Source organism: Trichechus manatus, unplaced genomic scaffold (genome assembly GCF_000243295.1).
Source record: "Trichechus manatus latirostris isolate Lorelei unplaced genomic scaffold, TriManLat1.0 scaffold00107, whole genome shotgun sequence".
Classification (NCBI taxonomy): domain Eukaryota; kingdom Metazoa; phylum Chordata; class Mammalia; order Sirenia; family Trichechidae; genus Trichechus; species Trichechus manatus.
This window is the reverse complement of record NW_004444043.1, coordinates 8,776,251-8,789,819: the sequence shown is the minus strand read 5'-3', so window position 1 is coordinate 8,789,819 and position 13,569 is coordinate 8,776,251. Positions and strand designations below refer to the sequence as shown.

General features: G+C 39.0%; 1 protein-coding gene across 1 annotated transcript in view; it reads left to right on the top strand.

Moving 5' to 3' along the window:
- TMC1 (transmembrane channel like 1) overlaps nt 1–13,569 on the top strand; it is a 126,098-nt gene that overhangs the window by 88,637 nt on the left and 23,892 nt on the right. The window contains exon 15 of the mRNA XM_012557529.1: nt 6,353–6,481. Coding sequence (XP_012412983.1) covers nt 6,353–6,481 — 129 coding nt within the window. The remainder of the gene's footprint in view (nt 1–6,352; nt 6,482–13,569) is intronic.

Genomic DNA, 13,569 nt, shown 5'->3' with positions numbered 1-13,569 from the left:
AGTTTGTGATAATTTGTTACAGCAGCAGTAGGGAACTCATATGCAGGGATATGTCGGTTTCCATGTTTCCAGACTCTTTGAAGCAAAGTGTGGTCATGATACTTAATATGGGTTCGTTTTATCACATTGAGGCTACTCCCTAAATCTTCAGCAAATGGTGTGATGAATGAAAAAGTACAGTTTTCACAAACTCAGCATCTGAAAAGTTATTTTGTGTGTGTCTTACAAAGAAGGCTGGCATGAGGGCTAAGAAACCTACCCCCTAACAGGCACTCACCTATTAAACAAGATTACTAGAACTAGCTATAAAGAATATCACTTGGGCTGGCCAATTTTGTGGATGAGGAAAAAGTTAATTAGATATGAATGGGATTAATTAGGTATGAATGACAATGCAATTTGAAAGAATAGCTATGTTTCTGATTAGGAAGGGCTTCTGTAATATTCCCTCACATATTGACTTAAAACAAAGGAAAAACCATTTATTTAGTTAGGCCTCTTGGAAATCCTGGTCTGCTAGTTGTCTTGTCAGGAGGCATTGTTTTTTTTTTTTTTTTAATTCTGCCTCTAGTGATTTTCCTTGCTCCATCATGTTTCCTTGCTGCCATTTGGAGTTGGATTTCCCCCTTCTCTTTCACCTCCCTCTCTCTAAATGAGCTTTAAGTACTTGTGAGAAAGTTTGCAGGAGCCAGCCAGGGGGAAGGTGTTGTAGTTCTGGAGGGAGGTTGATGAAGCAGATGGAATCCATAAGAACAGAGTGAATACATGGAACATAATAGCTACGAGTGCTGGCCTTTAAGAGATCAATATCTATATCCATGCATCTGGAAAACATTTCTATCTTTTAGCCACTTTAGAAAAAACCTGTTTCCAGAAGAAATAGTAAAGGCAGCAGCTTTGCATATAATGCTGGAGATGCACCCCCAGAGGCTCGTTCTTTGATCTATGAGAACGTTCTAGACGTTTCCTCTTCTCTCCATGGATGTCCTCTGCTTTGTTTCTTCTCATGGATGCTATGGGACTCAAAACTCTCTTTGTATTTGAATATAAACTACTTTTGACTGCTCCTTTACCTCTGCAGGGATTCCCAAGAAGTAGTCATTTAGACTTTTCTCCAATGGCATTTGATAGGCTGGCAGCAGAGTCATTCTTGGGGGACAGCTAGTTAAAGCTATATACCAAAGTCTGCATGGAGTCCCTGGCAGCACAAATGGTTGAGCGCTGAGCTACTAACTGAAAGATTGGAGGTTTCAGGTTCAAGGCCATGCAGAGATGCCTCAGAAGAAAGGCCTGGTGATCTGCTTTTGAAAGATCACAGCCGTTGAAAACCCTAAGGAGCACAATTCTACTCTGAAACACATAGTCAGGATTGACTTCGTGGCAACTAGTTTTTTGGTTAGGGTTTATCCAAGTATGCATTTTGGTGAAGGAGAGAAATCAGCCAACAGCTGAAGGTAATGAAAACAATAGCTGACATTTACTGAATGCTTCTGAAGTGCCAGACATTACCTCACTGAATTTTTAAATGACCCTCCAAGATAGTTCTTCTTCTTATTATCCCCGTTTTATAGGTGAGGAGGCTGACACTTAGGAAGATTAGCTAATTTGTTCAAGGCCTCACAGGAAATTAATGACAAGAGCCCAAATTTAACCCACATAGTCTCATTACTAGGAGCCCTGGTGGTGTAGTGGTTAAAGCGTTGGCTGCTAACTGAGAGGTTGGCAGTTTAAATCCACCAGCCGCTCCTTGGGAGAAATATGTGGCAGTCTACTTCCATAAAGATTTTCAGCCTTGGAAACCCTATGGGGCTGTTCTGCTCTGTCCTATAGGGTCACTATGAGTTAGAATCCGAAGGCAACAGGTTTGCTTGTGGTTTAGTCTGATTACAGAGTTTGTCTCCTTGGCCACATCACCTCCCAGAAACATAATTAGCATTAACACCTACTCGCCACATTCTTGTCTTGGACCATCTACTATCTGTGGCCTCTTTCTATGCCACTTGCCTATTGTTTTCCCCTTTAACTGTTAATGATTCCCTTAGGTTGACTGATCAAAGCTGCCTAGATATTTTAACTGAATGTCATGAGTGTAAAGATGTTAAGTTGGGAGTGTGATGCTCAAAAGAAGGCCTATGTGGAGACAGTGATTCCATCCTGATAGCACCAGGAGCTGGGATTGGACAGTGTCCCCAATGGCTGGGTTGCCAATTTGGGCATTCCCCTTTCTCTGTAGCAGTGTCTGTCTCCTATGGTATGGGATATATTTCTACTGGTATGGGAATAAGCATTTTAAAAATTTAAAATAATATTTGAACCCTCTTCTAGTGTTTTATGTCAAAGTTGGGACACTGCTTGAGAAAAAATAGAATTTCAACCATTGAGTGAGGAAGCTTAGGAGGATCTAAAGGGCTTCAAAACCACACTGAAATATTATCTTACCTGAGCAAGTCTTCCGGACCTGGCAGTAGAAACCTAAAACATATCCTTCATAGCCTACCTCTAATTGATGTTTGGCCAGTTATCAGAAACTGAACTCAACATTGCCTGGGGAATGAAAAGGAGATAAGAGTGGAAAAGAGAATAGTTATGTCCAGAAATAATTGCAAGAATTTACTATTATTAATTAATCAATTAATCAATGCCAGACATTGTGCTAGATGTTAGAGATACAACAGGGAACAAAGATGGACCAGTTCTCTGCCTTCGTGAAAATTATAATCTATTGGAGGAACAAAGCCATTAATTAAATAATGACACGAAAATGGCAAATTTACGATAGTAACAAAGCACTACAGGATGAAATACATGATTCTCCGAGAACTTATTACTGGGGGGACTTTCCTTGGTCAGGGAGGCGAGGGGAGGCTTCCCTAAGATAATGACACTATAGTGATGTGTATTAGTTGGTGTCTTGGTCGTCTAGTGCTGCTCTAACAGAAATACCACAAATGGGATGGCTTTAACAAAGAGAAGTTTATTCTTTCACAGTCCAGTAGGCTACAAGCCCAAATTCAGGACATCAGCTCCAGGAGAAAGCTTCCTCTCTCTGTCAGCTCTGGAGAAAGGTCCTTGTGGTGCATCAGTCTTTCCTTGGTCTGGTAGCTTCTCTGCACAGGAACCTCAGGTCCAAAGGACGTGCTCTGCTCCCGGCACTGCTTTCTTGGTGGTATGAGGTTCCCATGTGTCTCTGCTTGCTTCTCTCTTTTATATCTCGAAAGAGATTGGATTAAGACACTATCTAATCTTGTAAACCTCATCAGTGTAACCTCATCACAGTGATAGAATTTACAACACATAAGGAGATCACATATAACCTCATCATAGTGATAGAGTTTACAACACATAAGGAGATCACATATAACCTCATCATAGTGATAGAGGTTACAACACACGAAGAAATCACATCAGATTACACAATCATACAATACTGGGAATCATGACCCAGCCAAGTTGACAGATATTTTTAGGGGACACAATTCAATCCATGACAGTTGGCGTAAACTGAGTCAAGAGGTGAGGTAAGAGTGCCTTGAGTAGAGTGAAGACCATGTGCAAAGGCCCTGTGCTGTAAAGAAGTGTGGAGTTTGAGGACCTGAAAGAAGTCCAACAGGGCTGGAGTAGAGAAGATAAGGGGAAGAGTGGTACAAGATGAATTTGGAGAGGAGTCCCTGGGTGGTACAAATGTTAAGTGCTCAACTATTAGCCCAAAGTTTGGCAGTTTGAACCTACCTTGGGGCCCTGGTGGTGTAGTGGTTAAGAATTCAGCTGCTAACCAAAAGGTCAGCAGTTTAAATCCATCAGCCACTTCTTGGAAACCCTATGGGGCAGTTCTACTCTATCCTATCAGGTTGCTATGAGTAGACCTGACTCGACTGCAATGGGTTTGGAGGTGCCTCGGAAGACAGGCCTGGCGATCTGCTTCCAATAGGTCATTGCCTTGAAAATCCTTTGGAGAAGTTCTGCTCTGTACACACAGCGTCACCATGAGTCAGAATCAACTCGATGCCAACTAAACAACAACAACAGGCAGATTGTGTAAAACTCTCAGGCCCTCACAGTGTTCACCTCTTAGCTCCAGTTGTTACAGCAAATAACTATATGTAGCTATTACCTGACAACATCTCAATTCACCTGCACTCATATTCTCACCTTTTGCTCAGCTCTTCTCTGCCATCACCAAGTAGGATGCTTGCAGAAACCTTCTCAGCCAGTCTAATGTCTGTATAAACCTGGAAGTATAAAGGCATTAGTACCTCTTTGGGGCCACTATTGACAAATGGGAAATGGTAGCAGATAAATCCTTCTCTCTTCTACCCCTTGACTGGGCTTATTTTTCTGAGGCTTATTCTATGTGGCTTCTAAGTGACCCCACCAGAAAGATCAAGACCCACTTGCCCCAGCAGCGACAGCCCTTTGTCACACCCTTGGCAAAGGGGTTTTTCTGCTTCCCTCTTTCATTCTTCCCAATCCCCACTCCTGTTCTTTGAGATCACTTCCCAAAATATACTACCTGCTTATAAGCCCTTGTCACAGGCGCTACCTTTGGTGGGAGCCAAAACTAAGGCAATGGTTATTTTTTAATTTCTCAATTTAATAACTTTTATGTTTTTATTGTATTTATTTTACTTTTAACATCTATTTATGCCAGACGATATATGCTTTCCATTTACAACAGTAAAATTATCTTTTACAAATGAAGTATATTCAAGTTTATGAAATATTAGATAAATAATATTTCAGATTGCACTTGGAAATGGTAAGAATCACGAAGGTAGTACCTGGCTATCTGGAGGTTACGATCACCGTTCTGAAGTGTGAGGCTGGAAATGAAGCTACCGGCTTCTAGGCAATTGGTCTTCTTTCCCAGAAGATAATTCTTTCTCACTACTTATTTTCGAGAGAAGGCTATATCGGTAGCTAGACATAAAAATGAGAAGAATTCTCACATTACGGAAAAGCCCTAGTATTTCTGGCAAAATACGTTTTATTAGATGTTCAGTGTCTTATTCTTTGGACACGAATTATTAAGAACGGACGGAAAGGGAAGAGCAGAACTGAACTATCATGATTGAAATTTATATGTCTATTTTTATATTTGTTGTCTGTTGTCATACAAATTCCTTGAGGAATAATGACTATCCTGTCTAATCCACAGGACACACCTGGATGCCCAAAAATGAAGTAACGCATTTCTAATTTTCTAGACATTGTCTATGCACATACACTACATATTATGCACATACATGTGTGTATATATACATAGGTTTTTAACAAATGAGTTCATACCACATATGAACTAAAAAAAAATTTCCTATCAGAGCATAACATTTTAGCACTTTTAAAACAGTTTTATTAAGATATGCTTCTCATACCATACGACTCACCCAAGTAAAGTGTGCAATTCAGCGGGTTTTAGTGTATTCAGATAGTAGTGTACCCATCACCTCAATAGCACTTTCTTTCAGAACTCACAATATTCCCTTCTGTGGACACTCTGTTTTTATTTAATTAATCTTTTCTTGAGCATATTTGGAGTGTTTCCAATTTTTACCTGGAAGAAGCAATACTTTCATATTGTACCTATAGATTTATGTACTTGTGTGAATATTGCTGTCCGATAAATTTCTCCAAGTGGATATCCTTGATCAAATCTCACATGCTTTAAAAGGTGATGGATATGGACCAATTTCCCCCAAGAGTTGTGCCGGTTTAATTTCCCCAGTCAGTTATGACGGGACTTATTTCACCATACTTTTACTAGTGTGAATAAGCATGGGTTTTTAAGTAGTTATCATTGTGTGAGGCAGAAACTCATTGTTATTACTTACATCTTTTTCATGTGTGAGTTTAATTTTTTCCAATCTTTTTATTTACTGTATATTTTCTTTGAATATCTTATTCATGCCATTTTTCCCACATATTAGGTTGTCCATATATTTTCATGCTGATTTGTAAAAGCTTTTTGTGTGTTAGGTACGTCAATCCTGTCACATATGTTGCAATTTTTTTTTTTTTCCAGGTTTGTCTTTTGTCTTCGACTTTGTCAATGGTGCCATTTGCCAGATAAAACTTTTAAACTTTTGTGTGGTCAATATTTTCCTGTCTTTGGTTCATGTGTCAAGTTTGTAAAAGTTTCTCAGTAAGAGTAAGACTTTTGATAACAGTGATTTTGGAATTGGAAATGATTATTTTTTTGACTACTAACAGGGCAAAACAGTTTTTCTGTGTTAGATATGCCTTAGTAGTTTCTCTACCCTTAATTGCAGTCTTCAGACTTATAATTGGTGCCAAGATTAAGACTGTTTGAAGAGAGAAATGCACATTCGTTTTAACAAAAATAATATCTCACCAGGAATTCGTGCGGCTGACCGTTTCTGATGTTCTGACCACCTATGTCACAATCCTCATTGGGGACTTTCTCAGGGCGTGTTTTGTCAGGTTTTGCAATTATTGCTGGTGCTGGGATTTGGAATATGGATATGTAAGTATATTGATTTTTCTCTTATCAAATTATTCCTTTGGGGTTCTCATTTAAACATACAGGCAAGAGGAAGATATCTCACATTTTAGGGGATGAGATCTCTTCTTTTCTATATCAGTAAATAGAGACCAGTGAGTACAGTCATAATGCAGTGGAGGTCAGACTTGAGTACCATGGTTTACAATGTTCTAGTAACATCAGCACAGGATTGCCTAGATGCTAAAGCTATGGACCTTAACCTGTCAGTTAAAATGCTGAACTCAGTAAATCTTTGACCCATCGTTGGCTCCCTTCTCATATAGCTTGCTGGCATTTCTAGAGACAGGGCAAGATGGAGAGTATCAACTACACATCCTGTTGATTCCTTTGACCTTTACTAAACAAACTCCTGGGCAATTATTATGTATCAGTCACTGGGCAGTATATTGGGTGATAAAAGGATTCAAAGTACGGTACTTGCTTCATAAAACTCATTAAAGCTCTGCAGAGACACAGCAGGAGACTGTGGAAGTTTCCAGGAAGGTCCTGTGAGTTTGCTGATCAGAATTTTGGCAAGTGGTGGGGCTAAATTCTGGCAGAGGTAAGTTCCTTCCTTTCCTGTGACAATAGCTCAGGTTCCTCTGGACACCAGCTATGCTGACTCCAATACCAGCTCTCCCTCTGTACTCAACCCCAGGATCCCCACAAAGTTGAGGAAAGTGAGGAAAGCAACAGAGCAATCGTCACTCTGTAGTCTAACACATCTCTAGGCTTGCACCTTTCCTCTTCTGCAAATGAAACTGGCTCTAGGCATCTTGGAGAAATATCACCTAGGGGGGTGATACTACTCCTTTGTTTACGATCCTTCAAGAACTTCCCAAGCATTCAGAATATATTTGAAATCCCTTTCTAGGGCCCTCTGTATCTTATTTGATCTGCTTCTTTCTTTCTCCCTGAGCTCATCTCCTATCACTTTTGCCCTTGCTTGGGAAGTCCAAAACATTGGTCTCCTTTTTGAAGCTCAGTCAAGATGGGCCTTGTGTTGGCACTAGCTGTTTCCTCTAGGGGTGCTGCTGCCTAGAATTTGACATGGCTGATTCCTTCTTGTCATCAAGGTCTCAACTAATATGTCACCTCCTTAGAGGTCTTCTCTGACCGTTAGGCACTCTCTACTTCAATGCACAGCTTTATTTCCTTCATAAGACATACTATTTAATATTTCCTTTTTTCAAAGTTTTAAATTTTATTGTCTGTTTCCCTCTGTTACGATGTAAGCTCTATGAAAGCAGAGGCCTTGACCCCTGTGCTTAGTTTATGCTTGACCCATGGTAGGTGTTCCATCAATACGTGTAGACTACTGATTGTTGACCCTCCACAGTCTAGCACCATCAAGACAGCACCGTCTATCGTTAGACTCTACCTCCCTCAAGGCTGTGCCAATGGAGTCAGTTCCAGCTTAGTAGTCTTGAACCAGTGTTATTTTTTTTCCTCACAGTGGAGGAATATCGTTTACAGCTGATATCCCTCTTTGTCATGCCCTCTAATCTATGGAAAAGTCCTACATTCGGGGTTTTCAAGACCCCAGACTAGATCCTCTGCTTGGCTATCTGACTTTGAGATCATACCATTTATTAGGTCATCTCTGTTGCGCTCACTGAAAGTGCCTCCTCAGGTGAGCCAAAGGCAGTTAGGTAATGCTTTTCGGTGAATGACAGTGAGGTAGTGGTATAGATCCAGGATGCTGTTGCATTGCTTCCCCTTCCCTGCTATGAGGTATTCAGCTGGCTTAGTTTCATTTCTATTTTTCTTGCCTGATTCAGCTCTTCTGAGGCAGCCATAAAAATTGCCATTTCTTTCTTAGACCACTGCTTGGCTTTTGCTTGCCTTTTATCCCTTGCTGTTTTCTCCTTAAGTGGTAGAAAATTTGCTGCAAATATGAAGTCAATATAACATGACCTGGATGCATAAAAGCTGTAATTAAATGACTGTAATTTATTATTTATTGAGTGCTGACAGTGCTCTTGGGTTAGTACAAAGTACAGGAAAAAAAAAGATGAGTTCTTGTTTTAGATCATAGAGAAAGAATTTTCTTCCATGTTACCTTTGGAAGACTCTTTGGAAAGATCATCATCACATCACGTTTTAAACATTGACATTAGAGGATGGATCTTTGATGTGGAGCCTATGATTATTGACCCACCAAGAGAAAAGCTTACACAGTTGAGTACCTAATATGTGCAAAACCATTATGAATAAAACTCTGTGCCAAGTAATAAAGGGATATTGAGATGTAGAAGATGTAATTCTAAGGAGAGGTTGCAAACTTGGACCCACAGGCTAGATTCAGTTTGCATATACATATATAGGCAAAAAAAAAAAAAAAAACCCAAACCCACTGCTGTCGAGTTGATTCCGACTCATAGCAACCCTATAGAATATAGTAGAACTGCCCCATAGGGTTTCTGAGGAGCGGTTGGTGGATTTGAACTGCCCACCCTTTTGGTTAGCAGCTGAGCTCTTTAAGGCTCCATAATACAGTCATGTACCGCATAATGCCCATTCAGGCAACATCGGACCTCATATATGTCTGTGGTGTCATATTTTTATAATAGAGTTCAGAAATCCCAATCAGAGAATGGGATGTAGTAGACATATCCAGACGTAGCGAACACAACAGCTTCTTGCACTCAACTTGTATATCTCACAATTCTTGTATACAAAGTGATTGCGCTGCCAGGTGTATTATGGTACAGTACATATGTTACCTATAATACATATGTCTTGATGGTCATAATAAATGCCTATGTTACTGACTTCCATATCTACTGTACTATACTTTCTGTTGCTATTTTAATGTGAACTTTCCCTACTTACAAATAAAAAGTTTACCTAATAACAGTGTATGCTTCAACTCATAGGCAGCAGCCTCCAATCTTGTGTATTGCACATCTCTTGAGTGTTGTAGCATTTTAACCTACTTAACCCATGCATTACCTTGCGAGATACATTAGCTGAAATGCAGTACGGACAGTATCTTGGCTATTTAGTCAATACTGTTACACTACACTATTGCATATAGCTTTGCTATGTATATAATATGGTGTTTGCACAATGTCCAAATCACATAATGTCCTATTTCACAGTGATGCATGAGTGTATATATATATGTGTGTGTGTGTGTTTGGTCTGCTCAGTGATTTTGTTTTAGTTTTTTAATGAGCTACTGTTTAAAAACTGGGTACTTTTACATTAAGAAGATATGAATTTCTTGTTTCTCTTGATATACGGGAAGGCTTGGCAACATTAGACCCATATTCTCATGAGGGAGAAATTTGCTGGAGCTAAGAAATCACTGCCCTTTTCAGATGGGATATTCTATTACTCACGCTCATTTCTTTACCACTCCTTATCTTACACACTCCATTGTCAATGAAGGGCAGAAAATGTAAATGCTATAGGAAATACTAACTGCTGTGGAACTTTAGAAAAAGAGAGAGACTATCAGACTGTTTTGTAGAAATACAAAGACATGATAGAGGAGGAGGTATTTGAGCTGAGCCTTGAAGGATGGTCAAGATTTCAAAAGACTGAAATGGAAGAAAGTGTTCTGGTGGAGGGATTGGTATCAAACAGAGCCTGTGAGCTGGAAAGTGTGGGCAATGCAAGCATAGATCTGACATGGGACTTTTTTTAGAGAAGAGGCTGATGAGAATGTTTTTCTGATAATGTTTCTGAGCTTGATTTTTTCTTTCTGCACTTAACTAATTGACAATATGAATTTCAAAAATGCCCATCACAAGGCAAAGGGGAAGCTGAGGTGGGCAGAGGTAGATACGTCTGAAAATCTTCCCAGGAATGAGAGAGAAAAATGTGGCCATTCCATCACCAGAAAAAAATATTGCTCCTTTTTTTTTAATATCATAAATAATACCTGTTCATTACAGAAAAATTAGAAAATACAATAAATCCAAGTATAAAAAGAAAAACCACAGGTAATCCCAGCACTCATGAGACTACTTATTTGGATTATTTGAATAATATAGTTATACATCTATATATGTGTGTGTATACATACTGTATGAATATGAGTATGCTCATATGTGTATGTATATGTGTAGATATGTGTACATATATGTGCATATATGAAGACATGTGTATATATACATACATATATGTGTATGTAGATATATATACTTATTGACTAGTTACCTGCTTTTTTCATCGAACAGTGATCATTTCCCATGTTACTATCTGTTTCTTTTATAGCATACTTTTTTTAATAGCTGTATGATATTGTCCATATGCACATATATTATAATTAACTTAATTAACTTTTTATTTGTCAGTTAAACTTTTTCTAATTTTTGTCATTATAATAAATGTTGTGATATTTGTTTATATCCATGTAGATAAATACCCTTGTAGATAAAGTATAGTGATCTTCACAAATTTTTTATGATAAGTATCTCTAAGTTGAATTATCAGGTAATAGAGAAGCTGCCTTTTAAAAGGGCCATTCACTTTTATCACAACAATCTCAGTAAAAACTAAACTTTGCAGATTTCAGCATTAGATTCAGAGATCCATAGAATTTTAAAGTTGGATGGAATTTTTTTCATAATCATTCGTAATGCCTTTATTTTACCTATAAAAAATTGACAGTCAATGAATTGGAATTGCCTAAGTTTACTTATCAAAGAACCTTGGTGATGCAGTAGTCAAGTGCTAACCGAAAGGTCTACCAGTTCGAACCCACCAGCCACTCCACAGAAGAAAGATGTGGTAATCTGCTCCCTTAAAGATTACGCCTATGAAACCCTATGGGGCAGTTCTACTCTGTGCTATAGGGTCTCTATGAGTCAGAATTGACTTGATGGCAAACAACAACAACATGGTTTATATAGCCAGGGAATAAATAAGGACCAAATCTGGATAAAATATATTATGTTAAATACATGAATTATATACTGTTTGCATCTGGGTAAATCAGGTTAAGTGACCCTGATTCACCCAGTCGTAAATTTATGACCGAAGTATTATCACAGCAAACCTATGAAGATGAACTGAGGTGGGAAAAGTACTGGCTAGGAGCAGATTGTTCAAACATGTAATGTAAGCTCATACTTCCCAAAGCTTCTCTCAGCACAGTAGAGAGTTCTCAATGTTTCTAAAGACTCTCCTGACTCATAGTGAGTGGAATGGTTTCCTTCCAAGAGATATTTTAATTGCCTTGATTCAGCACAAGGCAAGGCCTCTTGTGAACTCTGGTTTTTCTGCAACAACTCAACACTCTTTAATTTGTGTTGATACCATCCTTGCCGTTTACCAATAAAGTAGGTAAAGAATATTCAAGAAGAAATAAAATCGAATGCATTGCATGGAGGTAAGAGCATGTGCAATTAAACGGAAACCTTTGCATCTTATTTAAAGTTACATTTTTAAGGTGACCATTGTTGAATTTATATAGATAGAAAACAAAAGAGATTTCCTTGAGATCTGATGAAGGAGGCTAAGATTATCCATAAATACAAGGGGTAGATTTTCAATCATATTATATTACATTCTCATGTAGCGCTTATTATATGTTAGACACTCAACAAAATACATGTTATTCTATGCCATACCAGCAATGCTACGAGATAGGTATTTTTCCTACTTTATAGTAAACTGAGGTTTCCAAACCCAAGCCAAACCCACTGCCATGGAGTCGATTCTGACTCTTATCGACCCCATAGGACAGAGTAGATCTGCCCCATAGGGTTTCCAAGGCTGCAAATCTGTGTGGAAGTGGACAGCTACATCTCTTTTCTGCAGAGCCAGGTGGGTTTGAACCGCCATCCTTTTGATTAGCAGCTGAGTGCTTTAACCACTGTGCCTCCAAACTGAGGCTTATAGGATGCTAAATAATTTGCTCACTGATACATAGTTGGTCAGTGGTGGAGCTAGGACTCAAACCCATGTCTGTCAGGCTGCGAAACCATCAACCAGATTCCCATCAAGTCAACTCTTCACATTTGATGCTCAGCCCTAGAAATTTCCAGGCCTATGCTAAAACATGGCCAATTCATGAGCCAACCTGTGACTTTTGCAACTCATGGTGCTCTCAGGCATAGATAGGTTATTGCAGTAGAATGAGGTTAGCAGGAGGGGCTGGGATATAGAGTTAGAAGATAAACTGATAGTTTCTAGCTAGAAATGTGGATATACCATGGAAGATGGCGTGAGAAAGAGTCGTAGGAAGTCATGGGTATCCAAGAAGGGGATAAAAACATGGGACAGGAACAGCACAAGCTGTATGTGAAGTTTCATTTGAATCTGTGGAGGGAGTCTGTAGTTGGGAGGTTCTCAAAACCTCAAAGTGCAGAATTATGCAAGTATTTGAAACTAGGATTTGTCCCAGAGCAATGGTTCTTAAATTTGGTCTTGCATCCGAATCTCCTGGAGGGCCTGTGAAAATACAGGGTTTTGATTCAGTGCATTTGGGGTGGGGCCCTAGAATTTGCTTTGCTAACAAGTTCTCAGGTATTGCTGCTGTTTCTTGTCTTGGGTCCACGCTTGAGAACCTCTGCCCTAGTCCCGCAGGCCAGACCAGCCTGCTACAGAGAGTGATTCCAGATGTGGAAAATGGGATTTGTGTGAAGATCAGGCAGGTCATTGCAATGACAAAATTCTCTCTGAGATCCTTAACTGCATTTCACAATATCCATAGGTTGGCAATATGCCCCAAATAACTAAATTTACAGAGAGAGAATTTTCCCAGGTTTTTTAGTTCAATGAGCACCATATTTCCTTCCTCTGGGTATATGACTGACTTTAGCCCACCACAAACAAAGGTCCAAAAATAAGATAATTTCCAACCCCTTAGCTATTATGAACCTCAGTCCAAATTCAAATGGGCTCTTCTGTTGCTTACCCCTAAAAATCCTATCAGGCATGCATGCCCTTCTCTCATTGCATTTATCCCGTAAGAATCATTTCATTATCTCAGGTTTCAAGAAAGTATGTTTGTTTGGTTGTTTGTTTTTTCTCAAGTATCATTTACTTTTAAGCCTTTTAGATTTTAAAAACAATTAAAAAAATATATTCCAAATTCATTTACACTTATATCA